The sequence below is a fragment of the Vidua chalybeata genome, chromosome 3, assembly GCF_026979565.1.
Source record: "Vidua chalybeata isolate OUT-0048 chromosome 3, bVidCha1 merged haplotype, whole genome shotgun sequence".
Lineage (NCBI taxonomy): Eukaryota > Metazoa > Chordata > Aves > Passeriformes > Viduidae > Vidua > Vidua chalybeata.
Window position 1 is genome coordinate 32,015,876 of NC_071532.1, and position 24,689 is coordinate 32,040,564.

General features: G+C 43.8%; 1 protein-coding gene across 3 annotated transcripts in view; it reads left to right on the forward strand.

Annotated features, from left to right (window-relative positions):
* COQ8A (coenzyme Q8A) overlaps window positions 1–24,689 on the forward strand; it is a 43,529-nt gene that overhangs the window by 10,631 nt on the left and 8,209 nt on the right. For all 3 annotated transcript variants that reach the window (XM_053939034.1, XM_053939035.1, XM_053939036.1), the window contains 7 exons: window positions 666–860; window positions 3,065–3,472; window positions 4,447–4,513; window positions 12,917–12,991; window positions 19,240–19,362; window positions 22,953–23,038; window positions 24,107–24,247. In XM_053939034.1, coding sequence (XP_053795009.1) covers window positions 684–860; window positions 3,065–3,472; window positions 4,447–4,513; window positions 12,917–12,991; window positions 19,240–19,362; window positions 22,953–23,038; window positions 24,107–24,247 — 1,077 coding nt within the window. In that variant the 5' untranslated portion in view covers window positions 666–683. The remainder of the gene's footprint in view (window positions 1–665; window positions 861–3,064; window positions 3,473–4,446; window positions 4,514–12,916; window positions 12,992–19,239; window positions 19,363–22,952; window positions 23,039–24,106; window positions 24,248–24,689) is intronic.

The following is a 24,689-nucleotide window of genomic DNA, read 5'->3' on the forward strand; positions in this document are numbered from 1 at the left end:
GGGACTGAGTCAAAAATTCACTGTAGTGCACCACTTTGGGAATGCTGTGGTAGGTATATGAGCATGCTTAAACTTTCAGTTAAAAGTAGCAGAGTGAGCTAAAAGTTGGGGACAGAACAGACTGTGGAGCAGGCTACCTTTGGAGGATGGACAAAGCTTAATCATTGATGTGGGAGTAAAGAAATTTGGCTGTGTAAAATGAGCAGGCACAACTCCAGGGCAGGAATGGAATGTGACAGTGAACTTCATCAGTGCTATCAGGACCTGAGAACATGTTCCAAGGCCCCATAATAATGAAATGTCAAATGTTAATGTTTTTAATCCACTTCTAACATCTGGAAGGAATCAAGACAGTGTTTGCAGTGTTTACCTGTCTTTGCTTGCCCTGGTCAATGGTAACTTGGATATTTGTGTAGAGTCCTGGAAAGTTATCGTAACTCTTGAGAAGAAGGAGAGTTCTCTTTTCCTGGTAAGATCAGCTAACTAGGCCCTCAGGCTGGCCTGGGTGCTATCTGGGCTGCAGACAAGCTCCCATGGTGGCTGCTTGCCAAAGCAGGAAGAGATTTGCCAGGGATCTGCTACCAGCTCTTATGGGACATGAAACCTGCTGCAAACTTGTTCTTGACATCTTGTCTCCCCGCTCCTTCTCCCTTTTTATCTTTCAGCACAGAAAGCCATCAGTCATGGCGGGTGATGCCATCATGGTCATGAGGGGCTTGACCAAGCTCAGTAAAGCGATCCTGGAAACCCAAGCAGGACAGCTTCGGCAGGTGCTCCTCGGGGGAGATGCAGTCACCATTGCAAAGACTCTCCAGGCCACTGCTGAGGAACAGTTTAGTTCTGCCTTGGGGAAGGTGCAGGTAAGCAAAGCTCTTTGTGCACACTCTAGTCTGATGTTTTGCTTTTTCTCCAAGTACTTTTTTGGTTTTGTTGGGAACTTTGGTTTTATCAGGGAACTCACATCTTGAATGAGAGCCTAGTTCTGAAGTGTGGGATTGATAATAGTAATGTTGCAGTGCTCTGGGAATTCTTTGGAACCTGTTGTGTGGAAGTTGCTTGGACAGGAATGGGAGGGGAATGTTAGTGTTTCCATTAGTGTTTAAGATTTCCTGAATTAAAAAAGAGCTCTGTTCGTCTCGTCAAATATCGAGCTCTTGCTAAGACTGGTCAGCAACGTTGTTATTTAGAGTCTCCTTTAAACTTCGGGCTTTGATTTACCGCTCTTTTAGAGTGCATTGGATGAAGGAGCTCTTCTAGAGTGCATTGGATTTATCTCAGTGCTGCTTCCTTTCTTGGCAGAATTGGTGCACATGATATTTTTCAGAGTAGCTCAGGGTCAGGTGTTTGCACGTTCACCATGTACAGTCCAGGCTGGATTTTTGGAACTGACTTTCAAATGAGGAACATAAGGAAAGCCAGACAGCAGCTTCTCTCATTGGAGATAGGGATAGATTTATAAGAGCTTCGCATTTGCTGTGCTGCCATCTTTTGAAAGCAAAGGGCTTATCTGTCGTACTTCTCTCTCATCATCCTTTAGAAGGAGCGTGTAGCTCAGATGATCATTTTTGAAGCAGAAACTAACGAATGAGATTTGGATGGTTTTATACAATGAGCAATCTATAGTTTCAGTCCTAGAATCTGGGCCAGTGTTTTCTTGGTTCTATTTAAGCTTGCAGTAGAACTAACTTCTGTGTTTGTTTATGGGGATAGTGCTTTGTCTTGTCACTGTCCTCCTCTTGCACCTAAGAGGAGAGAGATGCTCTGTTTCTGTGCATGTTTCTCTGCACAAGAGAAGCCCAATGAGCACAACTGCAGAACACTTGCCCTGCTTTCTGTAAATGGGTTGCAAGAGAAGCTGTTGCCAAAGCAGGGCTCAGTAAGAAATATAAACATACAGCACTTTCTGTTTTGTAGAGAGGAAGATCTTTTACATTAATTGACAGGGTTTTAGCTGTCTGGCATGTTTCTAAAAGTTTAAGTATGGAGGTAAGAAAGCTTTCTTGCTTGTAATCACTGGTCAGTATTGTGGGTTACAGTCCCCATCTGTAAACATTTCTCCTCTCCTCCCCCACTGTGTTGTTGAGCTTCAGAATAGTATGAGACCTGCTGAATAACAGGAAAGACCATGTTCTGTTTTTTTTTTCTCTAAGGAAGGGAAATGTAATTAGTGTTTAGGAAAGGGCCTGAAATATGCTGCCTGCTTGCCTGACCACAGCAGGATTTAAAATCCTGTAATAGTCATCAGTTATTTTATGGTATTGCCACTGCTGAGATAGGTGACTAGAATATGTCAAGGAATAAGTGAACTAGAGATAATGCTCTGCTGTTGATTTTATTTATGTATTTATTTTTGACTGAAAAGTGTTAAGAAATATCTGGACTTTGTGGGGCAACTTTTGCAAGGTTAGGACAGAAAAGAGTGTCAGGAGAAGCTTGCCTGGAGTGCTGCTGTGCCTGATGCTGTTATCCTTGCTCCAGGCACAGAATTTTATTTATTTTGGGATGACAACACATAGTTTGGTGGTTGAATAATGGAATGTGTTTTGCAGTTGGTAATGTTATGACTGTGAAAGGCTGAGCTTACTCTGCCTGTAAGTAGGTATCTGGTATTGCTTCAGGTGGCTTTGGGCTTGGAAGTGCTCATGTTGTCTGACTGAAAACAGGATGGGAGAAAGGAAAACGTTACTCTTATATGATATTGCAGCTTCAATGATCTGTTGTTTCTGAGCAGTGCATTGCTTCTAGTGAACTCCATATTTAGTGACCCTTTCTGGCAGTGTATGTAAAAACAAAGTATCTCCAGTTATGGATATTTGAGAAACTGTTAAAGAATTTGTCCCATCAGTGGAGTTAAAAGGCTGTCAGGGATTCCAGGCATCTTCAGTGTCTCTTTCTTTCTTTCTTGTCTCTTACTGTGAATGTCTGCAGTGCCAAAATCTCTGTCTCCACAATTCTTTACTGTGGAGACATGACACCCAGCTGCATGCTCTTCTCTGATGACCACGGGTGGGTAGGGAGCAAGGTTTAAGATCTTTTCTTAAAGTATTTCAATTATTGTTTGCAGGAACTAGGCAAGCAGCAGAACTTCACTGACTTTGGTGAGGATTTTGTGAAAGACTATGACTTCTCAGCCCAAGAGCCATCAGATGCTCCAATGGACTTCTCCACTGCCCCTGGCAAGCCTCACGAACACAGCGCTGAAGGCCCTGCTTATTCCTACACAACAAATGGACCTTTTAGAAAGATTGATGAGACTGGAGATTCTGGCATGGGTCAGAAGCCTTTCCCTCCCAGAATGGATGCAAGGTTATTTGGAGGCATTAGGGACCCTGGAAATCCTTTTGCTACTGCCTTTGGACAAAATAGAGCTTTTCACCAAGACCATTCGTCTGTTGGTGGATTAACAGCTGAAGATATTGATAAAGCCAGACAGGCCAAAACAGGTTCAGGGCAGAAACCCTACAAACAGATGGTATGTTGTTTTAATTAATTAAGGATTAATTAATTAAGGATTTAATTAATTAAGGATTCTCAGTACTGTGGTGTCTATACTAGATTGCCCTTACCCACCTTCTCCCATGTTTCTCTCATTTCTTCCTCTTCCACTATTCCCTTTTTTGGAGGCAAAAGAGGGAAGTGTCATGCTCAGTAGCCCTGTGATATTTGTTCTGTCAATAGCTTTTTAGTTTCTCTTTTCACACTTGCTCCCTCTATGTCAGATATTCTGATGTGAGAGGATGTTTAAAAAGTGTACATAGGCTTAGAATTGGACCTAAGCTAATCACAGTGGAGACTGGCTTCTTGCGTGGCATCTTCCAGTTGTAGATGTTGAGGCAATGCTGCTCTGAGCATAAGTAGATTGGAGAGTAGCATAGCTCACAATTGTCACTTTAGTGCTTGTGTGAGTGCAGAACCCACAGTGCAGATACTTGTCACCTTGTGCTCCTTCCCCACGTCCAGTATCAGATGCCACTGTGGGCTCACTCACTCAGGATATTGGATGAAACTGTATACTTAACTGCTCCTGCTGTTGTGCCTGGAGGAACTGTCTACAGTCCTGTGAATCTGATGATCCTCCATGAGTTCTAATTCCATGTGTGGAAGGGAGCTTGGGTTAGCATTGTGTGGCTTCTCCAAGTTCAAAAATGCAAGGGCTGCTGAGTTGAAAGTGAAAATGGGGTTTCCAAACATGGTTATCATCTCTTCTATCTTTCTCACCCTCTTGTCCTCTCCTCTGCTCAGTGTGTATTTCAATTCATGATGTGTCTATTCTGCTCCATATTCCCTTGAAAATCTTCCACTAGATACAAGGCTTGGGTTCATGGAAATCTTTCTGCAGCATGGAGTTGTTCAAGTGCTCTGGCTTGTGCTTTGCAGGTGTCTGACCACATGCCCAGTTAATTTGTGGATTTCTTGTTTTGTTTTTCCCCTCTCTCTCCACTGCAGCTCAGTGAGCGAGCCCGGGAGAGGAAGGTTCCCGTCACCAGGATCGGCCGACTCGCCAACTTCGGAGGTCAGTTTGCCCTCCCAGTTTGCCATGGCACTTGCACGTGCTGGTAATGCCTGGCTGTGACAGGGCTCCTGCTCTGCAGCACTGGGTGGTTCCATCTGCCAGTTCAGATTGCTAATAGGAAAGTGCTTTCCCACAAACAGCTTGATTCGAGCTTTTTCATTGCTCTTAAGAGTTTGGGGCAGACAATTTGGGGGTGCATAGTAGAGCTGCACATCTTCATGGTGACACATACCATGCGGGCTGTGCTGTTTTAATGGGAGACTGAGGTGCAGGTTGTTCCCCAGCCTGTACAAATACCCCAGTCTTGCACATGTGATTGCACTTTGAGGAAACTCTCCCAATCATTACAGTTTGCTGTTACTGTCAAGCAGAGACAGCTGGAACAGCTGTTATTTTAAGTAATCTTTCCCCAACTTTATCCTTGCTACTTCTCTGAACAGTGTTTAAATATAAATATTTCCTCCTGGTATTCTTTTTTGAGCATGGGGAGATGATAATAGTCAAGATTTGATTTACTTAGCCATTGCTTGTAGACCATTTTCTCCCAGGAAGGATGTAAATTCTGAGTTTGTAAGATCAAGCTAGCTGAAATAGAAATTAATTTTATATACAGAATGGGACTTAAGTGTATCAAAAAGCAGTTAAATATCTTAAGTAATATTGACAGATGATGCTTATTTAATGTATTGTATCCAAAATCATCAAAGGACTTAACAAGTTCCTAAGGAATAAAGTATCACATATTGCAGGTGGAGAGATGAGCACAGCTAGTGCTACTTAGGGAATCCTCCTCCTTGGATGAGGAGTCTGTCTGTTGCTGTGGGTGGGTTTTTTTGTGACTGTACTATTTTGGGATGATAGTGGCCTATCTAGGTTGTGAACAGTCTCTTGTGGCTCTTGTGATTCTCTTCCACAATATTTGATAGAGAAGCACATGTACAAAGTAGACATCTTTGTGTTACAGATCCCAGAAGAAAGAAAAATAACCTGTCAAATGTAATTCAAATCAACTATTATATAAAAAAACAGTTATTCTGTCTCTGTGTGTCCTTTTGTTAGACCGATAGGCACACTAGGAGGAGCTGGGGCAGGGGCTCATCCTGTGCAGTGCAGGAATAAACAGCAAGTGAATTTTGTGATAAGTTTTTCATGCTTGTCAGATCTCTTTTAACTCTGTAGTCTGTTGCAGGCGCTCTGCCTTCACAGTGTGCTTATTATTCCTTAAGGGAAAGCAGGGTTCATGATCTGCTTTTTGGAGTAACAAGACATTACTTTAAAACTCACTTGACTAGTCTAGCTCTAGTAGCACACAGGTCTTCATTCTTATCTAGCCTTGAATGTTATGGGAAGTATCACAGCACTTTTAGCTGTCATCTGAGTTCATCTGTTGCTGCTTGCTGACAGCTGGTAGATGTGAAGTGGCAGATGACCAAATTTTCTGTGAACTTTGGGTTCCAGTGCTATTGCTTTATGTTCCAGCTTTTGGCACCCAAGGCTGTTGTGTGAGGGAAGGCTAACTCATGCTTCTAGGGGAAGTATAACCTGTCTTCTCCTAACCTCAAGGTAAAAACCAAAACAAGTAACCCCATCAGACCAAAAACCACTAAGGGAGAGTAGGAAAGAAAGAGATTGCTTATAAGCAGCATCTCCAGACATCTGTGTGTCATTTTTTTTTTTTTTTGGTCTTGCTACTCTCCTCCTCCAGTTCTCTGCTTTATATGATTAGAATGGCTACCAAGAGAGAGTGCTTGCTTTTAGAGGGCTTCTGGGGGAAAATTCCTTTGCAGAAATTGTTCAGATTCTCTGGTCTCTGTGATCTCCTGTTAGCATTCATAGCTTATCTTTCTCTCTGAATTTTAATTTGCAACAGCAAAGAGAGTACTGTCAATACAGTGGCTTAGCAAACAACAGATGTGATCTATAGGTAGTTTATTTCAGTTTAAGATATCCCTTGGTAATATTTTGGGACTTTTTACAAGGACCTGTGGTAACAGGATGAGGCATAATGGCTTTAAACTGACAGAGGGCAGGCTTAGATTAGTTGTTAGGAATAAATCCTTTATTCAGAGGGTGGTGAGGCACTGGCACAGCCTGCCCAGAGAAATTGGGGATGCCCCATTTCTGGAAGTATTGAAGGCTCGGTTGGATGTGGGGAATGAAGAAATATTGCAGGAAATACCACTGTTAACCTGTGGAATATTAGTGAGACAGCTATGTCCTTGCTTCCTAGAACATTCAAATTATTAGACTCAAACAAGGGATGGCAGAGGTGGGGGGTGATTATTTCCTGCTCTACTGCCTGGCTCTTTATATTGCCTTAAAAATAACTAAGGGCAGGGGGCTGTTCCATATCTGTGAGGGAATGTTGCTTAAAGCAAGTAAACTTTTTGTGCAGGAATTTTCTTGTGTGCTTTGGGATGCCATCTTCATTTGAGGACCCCAAGAAATCATTCTGGGAAATAAAGTGGTGGATTCTTCTCCTATAATCTCCACACCAGTCAAACTAGCATTTGATTATTTTTAACACTTAAAAAAAAAAAAAAAAGTAAAACCCACTTTCCCCCTTTATTTCCATATTAGAACAGTATTATTTTAATGTTTGATAAGATGGAGTGATGTTGAGTAGGCCAAAAACAGAGTTCATTTAACTTTCCTGAGGTTCAGATAGCTGAATTTACATGCTATTGGCATGATCCCATTCCTCCTCCTGTCTTTGCATGTTTTCTTTCAAAAAAGAAAAACATTTCTTTCCCTCCAGTGTTACAGGGACTGTTCAGCTGTGTCTCAGCCATTATTGCAGAACACTCTGGTGGGTGATGGAAAAATTAGCAACAGGAGGCAAAAATACTTGGACTGCTGAGTTTGCCTGGCTCTCAGCTCTTCTGTGGGCAAAGAACATTTTACTGGAAAGACTGAAGATCATGTTTTCCAACACTTGCATGTAATACTGAGCTAATATTGCTCTGTGATCAGCACAAGATCCTCTACTGAACTTCTCAGTCCTTTATATGTATTTTTGTATGCTGCTTGCAGTGGCCTGAGTCACTGCTGATAGGTGTATTTATAGTACTAAATAGCATCCTTGATTTTTATTTATTTATTCTTCCCAGGATTGTAATTGACAAAACAGATTTTTCTGCAGTTTTTTTGTTCCATGCTTGTTTTGTAGCCTGATGGGTCATCAGTTCCACCTACTCAGTTCTTGATGTTTTTATTTCCATTCTCCCTTCCTTGCCTTATTTGACTTTTCCAAGCTGTTCCTGTCTCCCTTAATCATATTCCTGGTTTCTAAGTTTATTATTTTAATGATATAATAATATCCTTTTGCAATAAAGAAAATTCAGGAAGCTTGTGGTGAAGTCTAGATTTAGTGTGATTTTAACAATTTTGAAAACAAAAGAAAAGCAAAAAACCTACCCTGTTGAGGTATGTTAGTAAAGTATATACAGGCCTGACAGCTGCAGGATTCAGATATTCATGTGAGTAGCAAGTGAGTGTTTTGGGTTTGCTTGTCAAGGGTTTGGCTGCAGGGTGGCTTTGGTAAGAAGCTGACAGAAGCTTCCCTTGTGTCCAACTCCAATATGGCTCCAAGCCAAGGCCATCAGCAATGGTGGCAGCACCTCTGGGAAAAGAGTTAAGAAGGGGAAAAAAATCCAGAAAAAATTGCAGCTGGAGAGAGGAGTGAGAGAAACAGCCCTGCAGACACCAAGGTCAGGGAAGAAGGAGGTGGGGAAGGTGCTGGAGCTGAGATTCTCTGGCAGCCTGTGGTGAAGGCCCTGGTGAGACAGCTCTGCCCCTGCAGCCCATGGAGGGCCACAATGGAGCAGTTCCACCTGCAGCCCATGGAGGAGCCCCCAGTGGAAGAGATGGATGCCTGAAGAAAGCTGTGTGAAGCCCCCACTGGAAGAGGTTTGCTGGCCCGACCTGAGACCCTGCTGGAGCAGCCTGTTCCTGAAGGATTGCACCCTGTGGGAGGGGCCTGTGCTGGGGCAGTCTGTGAAGAACTGCAGCCCATGGAAAGGACTCAAACTGGAGAAGTTTGTGGAGAACTGTCTCCTGTGGGAGCAACTCCACGCTGCAGCAGGGGCAGAGTGTGAGGAGTCCTCTCCCTGACGATGAAGGAGCAGCAGAAACAATGTGTGGTGGAATGACTGTAACCACCATCCCCTTCCCACTGTGTTGCTGGGGAAAGGAAGGAGGTAGAGAATTCAGGAGTAAAGTTAAACTCAGGAAGAAGGGAGGAGTAGGAGGAATGTCTTTTATGATTTAGTATTAGTTTCTCATTATCCTACTTTGATTTGATTGGTAATAAATTGAGCTAATTTCCCCAGGTTGAGTCTGTTTTGCCTGTGATGGTGGTTACTGAGTGATCTCCCTGTCCTTATCTTGTCCCATGAGCCTTTCATTATATTTTTCATTGCTCTGTCCAGCTGAGGAGCTTTCAGTGTGTGCTGTGTGGTGATTTTGGTATTTTATGTGACCAAAACCAGGGCACGGGCTGCTCCAGGGGAGGGTGTTGCTCCCACCCTGTGCTTGCCACCACCTGGCAGGCTGAGCAGAATGATAACAACAGCCCATTCAGCTCCTGTTTGTTTTGTTGTCTCAGTTGCTGAGCAAGAAGTTTTGCCCTGAACAAAACTGGTTCCATACCATCCCTTGATAGGCTTGGTTCGAAGTATACCAGATGCTGCAGATGCCTGGAAAATATTCTAAGAGCCACTCTGCTGGTATAGAACCAAGTGGCATTTTCCAGGCCTGAAATAATATGCATGGAGTGCAAAATGCAGGAGAATGACCTTATAGAGGTACTTAAGGATATTATTTTTTCAAGGTGCTGAACAATGGCTGTTGAGCAATGCTGAGAACTGCCCCAAAATGATTAATATTGGAGGAAATACACATCTTGCAAACAAGGGAAGTGAAGGTCATCAGGAGTGTCCTGTGCAAGTAGATTAGTGGCCCAGAGGAGGACAGTGCTTTTGTAGCACTGCAGGTTCTTTGGAGGGGTGACTTGTTCCTGGTAACAGGTGAACAGCAGCAGCTAAACCTGTAAGCTGCTATAGCTGCTTACTCATTCTCTCCCACTGCAGGAAGGAATAGGAAAGAGCAAAAACTTGGAGAAAACTTGGGAGCTGAGATAAAGACAGTTTAAGAGGGGAAGCAAAGAAAGCTCCATGTTCAAGCAAAGCAGCAAGAGGAGTTCATTCATGACTCCCTACTGGCAGGCAGATGTCCAGGTACTTCCTGGGAAGCAGGACCTCAGCATCTGTAGTGGTTACTTGAGAAGGCAAACATCTTAACCCCAAACATCCACCCTTTTACATCCTCCTTTTCTGCAACCTTGACTGCTAAGCAGCAGCAAACACTGTGATTATAGTTTGAAGATTGTCCCAGACTGAGTACCAAGATGTTTCCTATTACCATCCGAGTAGCAGTTGCATCTGGACAGTTTTCCTTATCTCCTGTTAATAGGCCCATCAATGTCTCGCCTCATGACTCAGAGATAACACTCTCCAAGAGCCAGTTCTGTTTAACAGGTGATTAAGAACACACCTTGTGACTCAAAATAACATCAGCCGATTGTGAGATGCTCCGCCCAGGGGGAGAAGCTAGGCATTCCCACCTGGATAAATCCAGGAATTTCTAGACAGAAAGGCAGCCTTTCCACAGGTTTTCAAGAAGACACAGCAACCACATCTGCCACTCCAAGAGGACTGCAGCCACTCCAATTTGGACTGCTACCAGCACGCTGGCCAAAGGGGTGTCAGGTTGTATTCTGACTTTGCCAGTGGTCTTCCTTTTGTATCATTGTGTGTATTTTTTGTCTTTTGTTTTCCCTTTTCCCAATAAATTGTATTTCTGACTTGGAGCCTCTCACTGGTTTTGCTTTCAAACCAGAACAAAGATGTCTTAGCAGCTGTTTAAACAGCACTTGGTTTTGCCCGACTTTATCTAAAACTGTTGGTTGATTGGTGATTTGGGTTCATTTTTTTTGGAAATTGGACAGAGTGAGCAGTGAGGAAATTGTAAGAGCACATATTGAAAAAGCAGCTCTTTTTCTAGTGCAGCCTACAATATTAGTACAGATGCTTAGTTGTGCACATCCATGAGAGGGAAGGTACAAAACACGTTCATCTGTAGTCTGATCTTGCCCACACTGATGTAAACCCAAGCTGCTTTTAAACAAGCTGTAACCTCTCCAGCTTTATTCTGCAAGACAGAGTAGAATCTGGTTCCTAGACTTTCATTTACCTTTGAAGTGGTTTGTGTCTTAATGATGAAGAGATTAGAAACTTCTGATATGTTTTATTTTATGTCCAGGCTATCCAGTAAATGCAGTAATTTTTAATTTTAGACATTGACATTAATTTTAGACATTTAGACATTGACCATAGAACCTTTAGAAGAAGATGTGATGTTTTTAATTTGAAACCAACTTTTGAAGAAGATGTGATGTTTTTAATTTGAAACCTACTGCTGCCAGTCAGTTCAGTCGAGCTCTGATAATGACCAAGCTGATTTATGGTGGGGGAGCATTGTTTTGGAGGTGGTAAAAGTGGGATCAAGGCCAACAAAAATGTTCTGTGAGCAGTATTTAGTCTAGAAAATCACATCTTATTGATATGTATTTATTGGCTTCCTGTCTGACTCTTGGTACTTCCAAGTTGCTGTCTTGCATGTGGGATCTGATTGGAAATCGTGTATCAGCATTTTAGTAGGTGTTTATGCTTGAAAAGCCTTTTTGCTTGTTTTCTGTGAAGCCTAGGGGTATTTTTCTCACTTTGTTTAGCTAATAAAATCTCTGGATTTCTGGTGCAAAGCACTTGCTCATTGGTGATGCATGGTTTGGCATAATTGAAAGGTCTACACAAGTTAGTTACTAACATCAGACTTCCTTCAGTGCTGCAACTCCATAGAAAAACTTGCAGAAAATATTGAAAAATTAAAAAAACCCAAACCTGAAACAAAAACCATCCCACAAAATCCTCCACACCAAACCAACAAACCCAAACCCCAACCACCTTGTAATGTCACTGATGCCGCTTGTGCTTCACCTTATGCAGGATTCTCTGGGCCCAGTGCATGTAGTCCATAAGATTAAAAGTAGAGCTGTTTGTGAAGCAGACAAATTATACAAGCCTGAAATTGTACTGGGAGAGAGAGGGGTTGAAATTGTACTGGGAGAGAGGAAAAACTCCAGTCCAGGATGAGGGTCACCTTGTTTGTGGCCAGGCTTTCTCACTTGAGTCCGCAAAACTTGTGTGTGTGGTTCTTCCTGCACACGTGCAAAATGCCATGTGCTGGACAGCTCTGCTTCCTTCATTGTGTTGACTTTGTTCCCTGGTTGTTTTACCTGGGAAGTTTTCCAGTACTGCCTTGAGGAGAGCTTGGGGTGCTTGGAAAGCAGGTGCACCCAGTACTGTCAGCACCGTGGGAGTAGAGCACAGCGGGATGCACCACTGCTGAGGAGACATGGAGCAGCACCAGTTCTGACTGCCCATGCCATTTATTATCCAGAAAAATAGATATTTTGCTATTGGGAAGGCAGTGAGACCTTTGGTTGTATGGATTGCTGCATGATTAGATCTGTGCCTCATTTAATGTTGGGTGCCTTTGCTCTGGTTAGCGGAGGCAGATAACGCTGCTTTTGTAGTCCTAGCTTAACCTGTGGCTGTGAAACCACTCTGGAATTCACTGCTTGCCAGGGTCATAGTGTGTGTGGAGTGCTGGTGTTTTGTCTCCTGTCTTACTGCTGTGAGGGATTACTCCCCAGCCCAGCTCCTTGGACTACAGGTTGCAACACTGCTGGTGTAAGGTGAGCCTCAGGGAAAAATATGTTTCTGTTCATCACAGTAAATGAGCTCATGGAAGGAAGAAGCAGTTAATGAGTACAATTAAACCTAATGCTTAGACAGCAAGGTTGCACAGCTTTACACTCTATTGGCAGTGGCTTCATCCTAAATAGAGTTTTTCCTCCTGCTGTTGTGCATGGCGGGGAGTGAGAGGGATTCTGTTCCTTCTTGAGAATTGTATTTTGAGAACCATGTTTGTGGGAGTTTTGGCTTCTTTTTCTTCCCTTTTTTTAAACTCCATGATTTGAGTCTACAGCAGGACATCAGCCAGAGCACAAAGCTCTGAGTAACACTTGTGACATGCTTTATAAAAGCCAGATGTCCCAGACTGGCCTAGCCTATGATTCCTGGCTGGCATGCTGGGCTGAAGAAGTACAGGAGAAAACTTCAGTGTTGAGTGAAGATGACTCCATTGCAAAAGCCAGGAGGTTCTAATAGAGCTGTTGTGTGTTTGAATGTGTGGTTTAAAGTTAATTACCAAAAATGCCTCTGTATGTGGCCTGGAAGGTTTTTTCATTCTGACTTGAGTCTTTTTCTTCTTATTTTAAAGGACTAGCTGTTGGTCTTGGCATTGGGGCGCTGGCAGAAGTGGCAAAGAAGAGCCTTAGACCTGAGGAACGCAATGGTGAGCCATTTCAGTGTCCTTCCATTTTCTTTTTTCCCTCCTCTTTATTTTATCCCTGGACACAGTTTACCTGCATTTGCAAAATTTGTATTCTTTTGAAGGCTGGGTAGTGAGACAATAACAGCAGATATGGGTAGTTCTTCTATTTTCAGTATTATTCTTCATCTCTTGTCTCTTCTCTCATCTCAGCCTCACTACATAGACAGAGGTCAGAGGAATATTCCAGAGCATGTTGGTGCCAGCACAATTTGTACAGCTTTACTTTCCCATAGCCAATCCTGAGGTTGAATACTATCCCTGTGCCCATTCTTGGATTGTCTTGACTTAACAATTCTTTTAAACTGTTCAGTGAAACAATGCATTTCTATCAGTACCGAAACTTTAGATGAGCCTGTGTGTCTGAAAATTTTGTTAGTGGTTGTAGTCTGTTTGAAATTAAAGGATATTCTCCCTAGGAGGAACTTGGAGGATGACTGCTCTCTTGTAAGAGAGACAAAGCACTTTATGCTCCTGTTAAATGGGAATTATTTATTGCTGATATCTGTCTTTTGCTGCCTTCTAAAGGATTCTCATAACATGCAAAAGGCTGTGCTGTGCAAATTGACCTGATCCTCTTTTCTTTTCCAGCTTATTTGAAGTTGGAGGTAAAATGTTCCTAAGTTGTACCTGATGATGTAGTGGTGGCTTTCTTCTATGCATTGTGTTGGTAAAATATTGTGGGGGGTGTGTGGGTGAATGGTTTAGGGCACAGAAAATCCAGGTGTTCTTCTCCAGAACATGAGCTTGCTCTAAAGTTTGTGGTTCCATTCACTTGTTTGCTATCCAGAAAAAGCCTTGGTGGGATACTGCAAAATGTCAAGGTCTGTTACAGTTGCTGCAGGCTGTTTGGTCTTCAGCTGGTCTCTCGGGTTTGGTTGTGTGTTTAGGTTACTTCCAGTGACTGCAGGGAGTTGATGAAAGGTTGAAATACTTGTAGCTAGAAGTAAAAATGAAGTAAAATTGTTCCTGGTTCAGAAGCATTACATTCATATAATGACAACTGCTGGGTCCTTGTAATTCTACTCTAATTCAGTTTCTGTCTTCACCCTGGTCATCTTTGGGGGTGGAAGAAGGATGGAAACTGAACCTCTGTTTCAGGAGATACTGGAGTGGCTGAAAAATGAAGACATTTGGAGGGGGGAAAAACACTGAAAAAACAAAGCAACTGAACAAAAAAATCCCAACCAAAATAAATTCCCAAACCATAAAACAACACTTCAGGATATGAAACACATTCCCATTAGTGGGAGGCAGAGGTGGATGACCCAGGACTCTGCTTGTATTTGGAATACCAAAATGCAAATATTAACAGCAAGGCAATACAGAGCAGCCCAGCAGAGAAAAAGGATCCTTGGCAAAGAGTTCTTGTTTCCCACCTGAGGTGTTTGAGGATGGCTAGGTTTCTTTGCTTTATTTTAAAAACATGCACTCAAGCAAACACAGTTCATCCTGTAGAGAATCCTTTAATGCTTTTTGCTTTTAGCACTTGGGATGTTTGACAGGTTGTTGATACCTGTTGGAAGCTGATGATTTGTGTTGCTTTTAACAGAGGCAGAATTGCACAACTGTTGGTATTTCTCTGCTTGCCAGAGTATTTTCTAATTGGGCACACCCCAAGTGAAAACATGAGCTTGCAGAGCTATGAAGTTTGAGGGAATAACATGAGCTTTGTTCCTCTCTCTTACAGCATGAGAAGGATTACTTTTATTTTTTTTATTTAGAGAGCAGAAGACACTTTCTCCTTGCAATAAAGCAATTGCACCTCTAAACTTTTATCATCTTGAATGGGAAACTACAGTCTTGAATCCTGCTTCAGGAAGAGTGACTTCCTTGAACAAACTTGATTAAGAAATAAGGCAATGAGAACTGCCAACTTCAGTGCTAGACAGGGAATTAGAAAATGACCTGGCTTTTATTTTTAGGTGTTTGTTTGTCTTTCCTTGTGCTTCCTCTCTTGCTGTCAAGTCTGCTTAGATAAGATCTTGGAGCAGTGGTTGTGCTGTAAAGGAGAGTTATATCAATAGTGGAACTGAGAATGGGCCAAGAGCAGCAGGTGTGGAGGTGAGGCAAAAATGAAAGACTTCAAGCCTTTGTACTCTTCTGGAGCTTCTCAGGCAAAAGACACAGGAAGGTTTCCAGGTGACTCAGCTACAGCCTCTAGCTAGTGTCCTTGGATGTGTGTTTTCCACAGTATTTTAGAGTGGTGGGTAAGGCTGCATGAATGAGAGCTCTCTCCATGGGCTCTGCTCGTGCAGAAACACACAGCAGAGGATAGGTACACAGTGGGAGTCCAAGATTCCATTTTCTTACTGTTTTTCTGACAGTACCAGCCTGAGCTGTTGTTGGGGGAAATCACATTACATAAGTACCTTTGCATTTCTTTAAAAATACCTCTGCACCGCTTTCCTGATTTCAGCTTGAGGCATTTGTTCTCAAGTTTTGTGGCTGCCAGCACCATGAGTTTGGGCTGAGACCTGTCTCTTTTGAGAATGACATATTGTCCTGTATCTGGGAAGCTGCTGGAAGATGTAATTTCTCTCCTTACTGCTGCAATATTAATAGTAACTTCTTGGCACTCCAGACTTAAACAAGTGGGATGTGCGTATATGCCCAAAGGCATGCCTAAGAATTTCACACTCTCACTGGCATCCAGGAATAATGAGGAAGAGTTTTCTCTTGGTTGCCTTCCTCTTGCCTAGTTAGTACAAACAAAAGTTTCTTTACACTTTTAAAATGGAGTTAGAAACACTGGTCCTTTAGTCCCAACCCCTTAGCCAGACACTCCTGAGCTGCTACATGATCCTGATAGCACAGCTTGTACTTCTTCTTTCCATTGCTGTTATCAGAGGGACTGCAAATTCCTACTCTTCTGCACATTTTCTAGCAATTGTGCTAGTGCTGATCTGTTTTTTCCTGCTCAGCTTCTCCATCTTTGTTTAGTAGCTGCAGGACCTTTCTCTCCCTACTTTGAATTGTCTCTGTTTCCATAAACAATTCACTTCTTAGGGACTTAGCCTAGAACAAATATGTCTGGTGCAAGAGTTGGTGAATTTCTTCCTTTTCTGTCCAAGCCTGATGTCCTGGACATAAATTCATTCTGCTGCCATCTTTAAGTGGTTTGGCTCATTTTATCTTGTTAAAAAGAGTATGACTGACTTGATTTCCAGTTTGAATTTTTCTGGTAGGCTGATAACCTCCTCTGTCACTGGTGACCTTGATGGCAGCCTCAGTATTTAAAGTGTGTATGTAAATACACACTTGTATGTCAATACAGTATAAGGCCCACGCAGGGTGGGAATGGGAAAATAGAATAAATTCCCAGGAATTAAAATGAGAGTGCCCAAATAAACATCTGCTGTTACAAGTATAGAGACTGGGTTCAAGGACAACTTTGTCATTTATTAATGATCTGTCCTGGGCAGTTCTTCAGGCACTGTACAAATGCCAGGCTGGACAGAGCCCTGACAGGCTGGCACTTGGCCTGGATTTGAACACAGTGGGATTTTCTTATGAAAGGCAATAATGCAATATTCTTGGGTTGTCATTCTCAAGTGCTTAGGCCATGTTCTTGATATTCCTTTGCCCCAAAGTTTCTGTGGCAGATGGTCCTAAAACAAATACAGAGTCTAATCACTAGTTCTCCATTTGACAGTGGCAAAGAAGGTGGAAAAGGAGTGATGCAGCAGTGAGTTCCACACAGGTTTGGAAAGGTTCATGCTGATTCTGAATTTGGAAAGGAAAAAAAAAATAAAAGCAGGTCAAGCACTAGTGAGGGTGTCTGCCTGCTGCCTGTTCTGTGGAAGAACTCACAGGCCCAGGCACTGTGGCTGCAGGAGCCTTAATTTCTGAGGTGTCCTTGTTGCCACAGCTTGTATGTGACTTCTATTTGCCTTTTTTCCTTTCCCTGGTGATATAGGTGAAACTAGCTTTGTGATCTGAAAATGGGGAGGAAATAATGTGAGGCACCAAAAGGTGCCAGTCATCTTTGGGTAAAATGTTAACGCAATGAAAATTGGTATATTTTTTCATGAACTTGTGGTGGGTTTTATCCCCACTCCCTTTCCACCCAGCCTTGGAAGCCTGTGTCTGTTTTTACTCTGTTTACCATTGACATAGTACTACTTTTCACTCTTGCTTTCAGGCCACCTTCTTGTTCATACACACTTGTAGTAAAGTACATAAGCAGGAGCTGCTCCCGTGCTGTTGGGCTGCCTGGTGATCAGGTATTGCCCCTGGCAGCTTCAATGAGGAGCCTGCCAGGAGAAGAGGATTTGGAACTGCCTGTGTTTGGCTCTTTCTCTGATAAGAGTTAAAATTGTCAGGGTTCACTGGATTCTGGATGTGGCTTTAATCATTAACTAACCCCTTTATTCTGCTACTGACTCAAAGGAGGATGTTTTTGTGTGCAGCGCTGTGAAGGAAGATACAGCTTTGATTCAGTACTTTCCCTAGGTCCTGTGTGTCATCTCATACAGGGATTTGCTTCATCATTGCTAAGGACACAGTTTTCCTGACAGGACACTTGAGAGACAGATCCTTCTGCCCTGGGTAGCTTTACCTGTTCAGTCTTTAAGTCTCCTTACATCCATTATCCAGAGCAAAATGTACTCTGAGGATTGCAATGTGCTGGAAATGGTGAATTCTGGACCGGTCCTGCTTTTCCATATCTTGCTCTTAAGATATGGAAAGAACAGGATAAGCAGATAAGAGCAGGATGGCTGTCCTGTGTATTCCTGGTGGTTTTATTCCTCTTTTTCCTGTACATCCTTGACTTAGGACAGGGATTTGTAGAGAGAGATGTCTCACAGGCAGTGCCATCTTGCTGCTATCCCACCAAACAGTTGAAAGAAAAAGGGGGATGAAGGGCAGGAGAGCAGCCTGTACCTGACACATCTGTGCTCTGCCAGTGGAGAGTTCTGTGGAATCACTTCTGCAGGGAAGGTCTGTAAGCAATCCAGCTGCTTGCAGGGACTGAAGGGTGTCTGTCAGATCAGTAACATGCTTAGCACCTCAACAAAATGGTACCAAGTTGTGGGAGCTAAGAGAGTTTAGACAGCAGCTACTTCAGTCTGTCTCTGTTATTTCTCCTGTCCCCTGGCCAGTCTAAGTCCCTCTGTGTACCTTCCTGAGAACCAGGAGATGGAGAGGATCTCTGGCTGTCCTAGTCAGCACATGACACACCAGTAATTTCCATCTGCTGCCTGAGATCTCCAGGGCTGTTTTCATCTGCTGTGCCTTTTTGGGTGCTGCTTATTATTTATGGGGGCTTTAGCTGTTCTGTCCTCTGTTCCTCTAAAGTATTCTGAAAACAATGTATCTGCAAGAGCAGCATGTGAGCTGTGAGCTCTGCAGCCTGGCTGCAAGGCCTGACCTTCCTCCTGCTTGGCTGGCTGTCAGCAGGAGCTGATCTGCAGCCCCAGCGGAAGAGATGGGTAGTTGTCTGCCTGCCCCCTCTGTCCCTGCTCTACTGGGCATTGCCCTGGAAGACAGTTCTGACTTGCTTCTCCCAAAGGGACCACAAACTAGAATCAGGATCTCCTTCCCCTCTGCCTTAAAAAAAATTAAAGTGAAGTGCTTCTTATGCCACACAACTGTTGCATACTTGGAACTGTAGCACTGGTCACACATGGCTGTGTGAACTCTCTAAGCCTGTCAGACATCAGGCTTTACACATGCTTGGAGACAGGAAAGTGTATGTTTGAATGCGCATATTTTGGCCTTGTTCTGTGTAAGCTTCCACATTAAGAGGTTGGAAGAGGCATGTTGGTCTGTGCCAGTGTGCTTCCAAGGCTTTTGAGGATTCCCCCTTGCTGTGGCTCACTCCTGCTGCCCTTCTGAGGCTATGGCTGTGCTGCAGCCCGTGGTGTGGGACTCAAGACACCTTTGCACAGTGTTTTAGGCTGTGCTGGCTGGCACAGTGAGTTCAAGCACCAATATCTACACAGGATCCCAGACAGTTTGCAGAGCAGCACATTCTTGGAGGCTGTGACTTGCTGCTCCTGGCCCTCAAGCGAACGATATCAAAGTTGTCTCAAGGCACATGTGCAATTCAGTCTGTGGCCCTGGGCTGCAGTGAAGGCACTCAGTGTAGTCCTGGTTTGATTTCCCTAGGGAAGGGCAAATCTGTTGAATGTGGACTAACACAGTGGAGTGGGCTTGCCAAGATAAGGTATAGCTTCTTCATTCATACTCTGTCTCCTTGCCCTCAGGGAAGAAAGCAGTGATGGATTCTAGCCCATTCCTGTCAGAGGCCAATGCAGAAAGGATCGTGAGGACCTTGTGCAAGGTCCGGGGAGCAGCACTGAAGCTGGGACAGATGCTAAGCATTCAAGGTAAGTGGCAGCAGGTCCTCAGCTGTCCTTAGTGCTGCCAGGTGTGACACAGGGTCAGCTGTCTGCAATCAGGCAGTGTCAAGTGAATGGGGAGACTCTGAACAAATGGCTTTCTCCTGTGAGAGCAGTGATGCAAATGTTTGCGTTCCATCTAATCTCAGTATGAAATAAATAGATGCATGTACTTATATACCACCACTCTCTCAATGTCCTTATTGTGTGTAACTGAAATTGGTTGACAATAGGGTGACACTGTGAATTTTAGTCTGTGTTACGAGCAATTGTTAAGAAGCAGAACTGTGTTACACTCTAATTGCAGGTGTCCTGCTAGAAAGGAGGGTGACAAGAATATGATCCTGTTCTTTGTTCACCAAGAGTGGTCAAGGTTATATCCACAATACTCTCCCATTACAGCAACTTGTTTGTGGTTTATGTACTCTGTGGACACTGAAGCTTTACTGGAAAGGCCAGTACAGCTGATAATCTTATCAGGTATAAAACACTTGTTACCATCCTGAGAAGACTTCAAATTGCTACTTAACCCATCGAACTCTGAGGCCAGTGACCACAGGTGAAGGCATGAATGACATCAGTGCCTGCAGTAAACTGTTAGGTTACTCCTGGAAGATGGCAAGTGTGCTCAGTTCAAACCTGATCTGGATCTTTGCAATTTGCCTTCCTGCCCAGCCTGATAGGGAATGAGAGAACCAGCCAAAAATAGTTGTAACACTTGTCTGGAAATAGGTTTCAATATGTTTATAAAATTGAGTAAGTGTCTGAGTGTTTGAAGTACTCACTTTGTTTGGCTTGTGCTTCTACTTAAATTTTTGTAGGTATTAGCTGATGAGACTGGATCTAGTAGAGTGTTAAATACTTTAGGCTTGCCAACAAAACAAGATCAGTTCACTGAACCAGAGAGCCCTGACTGGCATTTCATTTGCTAATCAATTGGTTTAGATGGTTGCCAGGCTGATGGCCACCTGGCAGATCCTAGTGGGAGGCATTGGCTTCCATGTCAAAGGCTGCCACCCACATGCTGTTTTCTCAGCCTCCAGAAACTGGCAGGTGCCACTGATGGCTCACAGTGCAGATCCAGGAGGAGCTCCTGTGCTCTTTGCTTTCCAGTGCCTCTAGTATGTGGGCTGAGCAAGCCATGCCTGGAAATGAGCTCTGCAGTTAAACTCTGGTGGGATTAATTTCAGATTCTTGGGACACCACTGAGTTGTGCCTGCTGTATCCCCAAGGTTGGGCACAGCTGCCCCGGGCCTGGATGTGAGTGTAGAGGAAGGAGCTATGAAAGGCTGTCTCTGAGGAGCAGAAATGTTCTGGATTTTTATAACTTGCCTGCTGTCTCCTAATGTTACGGTGCTCTGGCAGGAGTGTCAAATACTTGGTGATTGACTTCACTCTGGTGTCAGGAACAGCAACCTCAGTGGTTGTACCCAGCCCTCATTTGGACTCTTGCTGTAAGTGTATGTATGGACTCTGCTGTGCCTGGCAAAAACACAGGCCCATAGTGACCTTGATGGGGGACAGCTGTGGTGAAATAAATCAGACACCATCAACAATGGAGAGTGTCTGTTTCTTGGGCTGGCTGTTTGGACAGGAGGGTATCATGCCGGTCTTACCACTTCATGGGCTTCTCTGGGGCCTGGTGAATTTGAATTCACTACTTCTGTCAGCAGGTCTGGGTGCTAACAAGGGGCAGGGGCTCCCTGTAGCTGAGCACAAGTCACAAAGCCGTGTCCTTAAAACCCTTGATGTCTGTAGTGTCTCCCTGATGAGGGAGTCAGTGGATTTGTTAGGGACCCACATTCCTAAAGGTCATACACAGAAAAGATGGCAAAGGCCCCCAGTCATCCTGTGTTTTGGGAGATGTTGGAAAGGCAGCTGCATTTGCCAGCTGAGAGTGCCCTACCTTGGCTCCTGCTTTGTGTTTTGTTCCAGTATGGCCTCACCAGTTGACCACAAAGACGTAAAACCTTATTCATCAGCATGTTGTAAGCCTGGCAGAGTTGCTTCCACGGCAAGACTGATTTTTGACATTGCTGCTGAGTTTCTGTACAGTCAGCCTGGACTTGCAGGTTTCTTGGCTATTTGACATTGTGCTCATGAACAAAGGGTGGGGGTGGTCAAGAACCCCAGCTAAGGATGGATGCCCTCCCAGACTAGGGGTTGAAACCCCCTGAGAGGTTTATGGATGTCAGCAGTGAGCAGAAAAAAGGAAGTTGATCCTGAATGCCTGTGGCAGATGCTGATGCTTTGACACAAACAGCTTCTGGGAGTGGGAGTCGCTCTTAGTGAGAGCCATTCTCCTTTTGCCCAGTCACCCTTGGCAGTGCAGGTGACACGTTGCAGCATGATGGTTAATACCTTCACATAGCCCTGAGAATATTTTTTAGCATGTTCAGAGGCTGGGCAGTGATACACCATCAGTGACAGAGCAGGTCTTTCTTTCAGTGTTCGCAGTGCACACGCAAATGCAATGTCTCACCTTCTTGCGGGTTTGTAACGTCACAGCAGGAGCTCTACTCACTGTTCCTGCAAAGCCTGCTCCTCTTAAAAACTCCTGTTGGCTCCACAGTGGGGTTGTGTTAGTACTTTTAAATGCTGCTATGGCTTCAGTGTGAATTTGTAAACAATGCTGAGTCTTAATGTCACATCTCTGTATTATTTATCTTCTTTTCTCCATTCCTTTCCACCCTTCTTCCCAGGACAGTCCTCTTAAGGTCACTGTTTGTTTCTTGTTTCCTAGGATAGACATAAGGTGGTTCATGCATGTGTATTTAGAGAGGAACAATATTTTTTTGTTTGAATGTCACAATTGCATGTGCAGGTTCAGTTCTCAGGATCAAGGCTTGTAGCCTGGACTTTTCCAGTGTTGGGAGAGTAGCAGATAAATCTGATTCCTCTATAATCATTTATGAAAATAAAAGTTTGCCAGCAATGGTAGTTTTTCTCTGAGTTGTTGTAGAAGAATTTGCTCAAGCAGAGGACTAATCTTTCAAGATGCCCCAGCCCCTCCTCTTATGAGTGTAAATATTTGTTTGCTAAATACTTCTAACTTAAAAGTTTGGGCTCAGCTGTGTTCTCTTCTGCCCACTTGTAGTTGCTCTGCATTTGGGCAATTGTTTACAGTAGCAGATGCTGAATCCTGGTTTCTCCAAGAGTTCAGGTGACCAAGAGTACTTGTATAACTGGTGTTTTACCAATGCACAGCATTCTAGAGGAGCTGCTGCCCCTTAAAATGAACTGGATTAAACCACATTGGGAACCTCAGAGCGTTGGGATGGCTCTCCAGGGGTCCCTTCTGTGACCTGCATTTCCATGAGGCAGTGGCCTCTCCTAGACCTGGATGTTTTACTGCTGCCAGTCAGAAGATGGGCAGGTGTGTGACAGAGGCAGAGCTCTCCGCTCTTGGGTCTGTGCAGCCTGTCACCACACCAAAATAACTAAATAATTACTTCTAAAACCTTCACTGGGTGTGCCTGGGGCAGGACAGCCTGACTTGTCTTAATGCAGGAGCACATTTCTTTGTGTGTTGAAGAATGCAATGCCTGCACTGACTGCTGTGTGCTTTCCCTTGGCAGATGATGCCTTCATCAACCCCCATCTCCAGAGGATTTTTGAGCGTGTGCGTCAGAGTGCCGACTTCATGCCAATAAAGCAGATGATGGTGAGGAATATTCCTGTGTGCTTATCAGGGAAAGGGACAATGGACAGAAGAAATGCCACCTCCCTCAATAAGGGAGGTGGATGGGGATTTTATAGAATATTTCAATAATGTTACATATTTTCAGTTGGGGGTAACGTGTGATTCCTTCTCTCAATTATGTGTTGTCTTTCTTCTCAAAAAATTGAAGTTTGGGTCTAGACAGAGGGGGGGAAAAAATTGGGAGTTTTTCATGTCCTGAGATTAATGTTGATATGGAGCAGGATGCTGCCACAAATATGGTTATAGGGTCTTGTTAAGTGTAGCTTCCTCTTGTGTTTCCTCTTCTCTTTCTTGTGGGTCTTAAGGTGGTGTCTAGGTATGTCTACATCCCATTTTAGAAACAGACTTACAAGCCTCAGTCTGCTGGAAAATTAACAGCAGCTTTGTCCCTACCATTTTGGTTAACTTGCCATCAAGAAAACTTAGATTGAAGCAAACAAAGTTTGCTTTTCCCTGTGTATATGTTCTCTGTAAATTAACGTGTAAAGGGTGATGCCAAAGGAACTGCCAGCACTACTTACCTTCTGAAAGACACTAAGCAGAGCTAGAACTTAAATATGGCAGTCTGTCAGGGTAGCAAAAAAAAAAAGTTAAAGCAGGCTGCGATATTTAAATGTCAATATTGCCTTAAAGAGAGTCGTACCTGGATTGCTTCTCTTCAGCTTAGCAGCATGATGAAAGAGGAGAAATAGCTAACTCATTTTCCTTGTTCATTTTCTGGAAGACAGCGAGTGACACCTAAAAGAGGATGTTTGTATGCCAAGGCAGCAGTGTTTGTGTTCAAGATTTCTGTCCTTTAGGGCAGAGCCCCACAGAGATCTGATCTGATGAGGCACCTGTCCAGGGCTGGGGCAGCATTGCTGGCTGCACCACTCCTTGCCTTGGTGTGCAATGACAAGGCACAGAGGATGATCTAGAAAGCAGGTTATAGGTAGTCAGAACTTGGTCACCTTAGAGGAACGTGATTTCCAAGACAGCAAGTCTTAAATCTTTGCTTCCCATACCCTGATCCTTTCTATTTATTTGTAGAAAACTCTGAATAATGATCTCGGCCCCAGCTGGAGGGATAAACTGGAGGCCTTTGAAGAACGTCCCTTTGCTGCTGCTTCAATTGGTCAGGTTCATCTGGCACGCTTGAAAAACGGGAAAGAAGTTGCCATGAAAATCCAGGTGGGCTTTACAGAGCAACCATGTCTTGTTTGTGCTTACAGAAGGGCAGGGGAGCTACATCAGTACTGCTAGACAAATAAGAAACATGTTAATGGAAGTGAAGATGTGATATCTTACCTAGTGCAAGTTGAGTGGAAAAGGCAGGAAAGGGCTTTGCAGCTTGAGCCAGTCTGAGTCCAGATGAGCAGGAGACATCCCATAGATATTTCACTGCAGTATGGGATAATGGTGCTGAGGGACTGCTTGTACTTTTAGGGCTGTATGGGAGGGTCCCACCTGCTCCATCCTTTCTGGGATGTGCACATGCCCCAGGCCCCTTTCTGGGTGTCAGCAACCTCAGGTGGCGGTTTCCAACAAACCTACGTTCTAGAGCTAAAGCTCCTTGTACAGCATGGTTTATAATCCCAAGGAGTGAGGTCCCTTGCTGACTGAGCGGTATCGC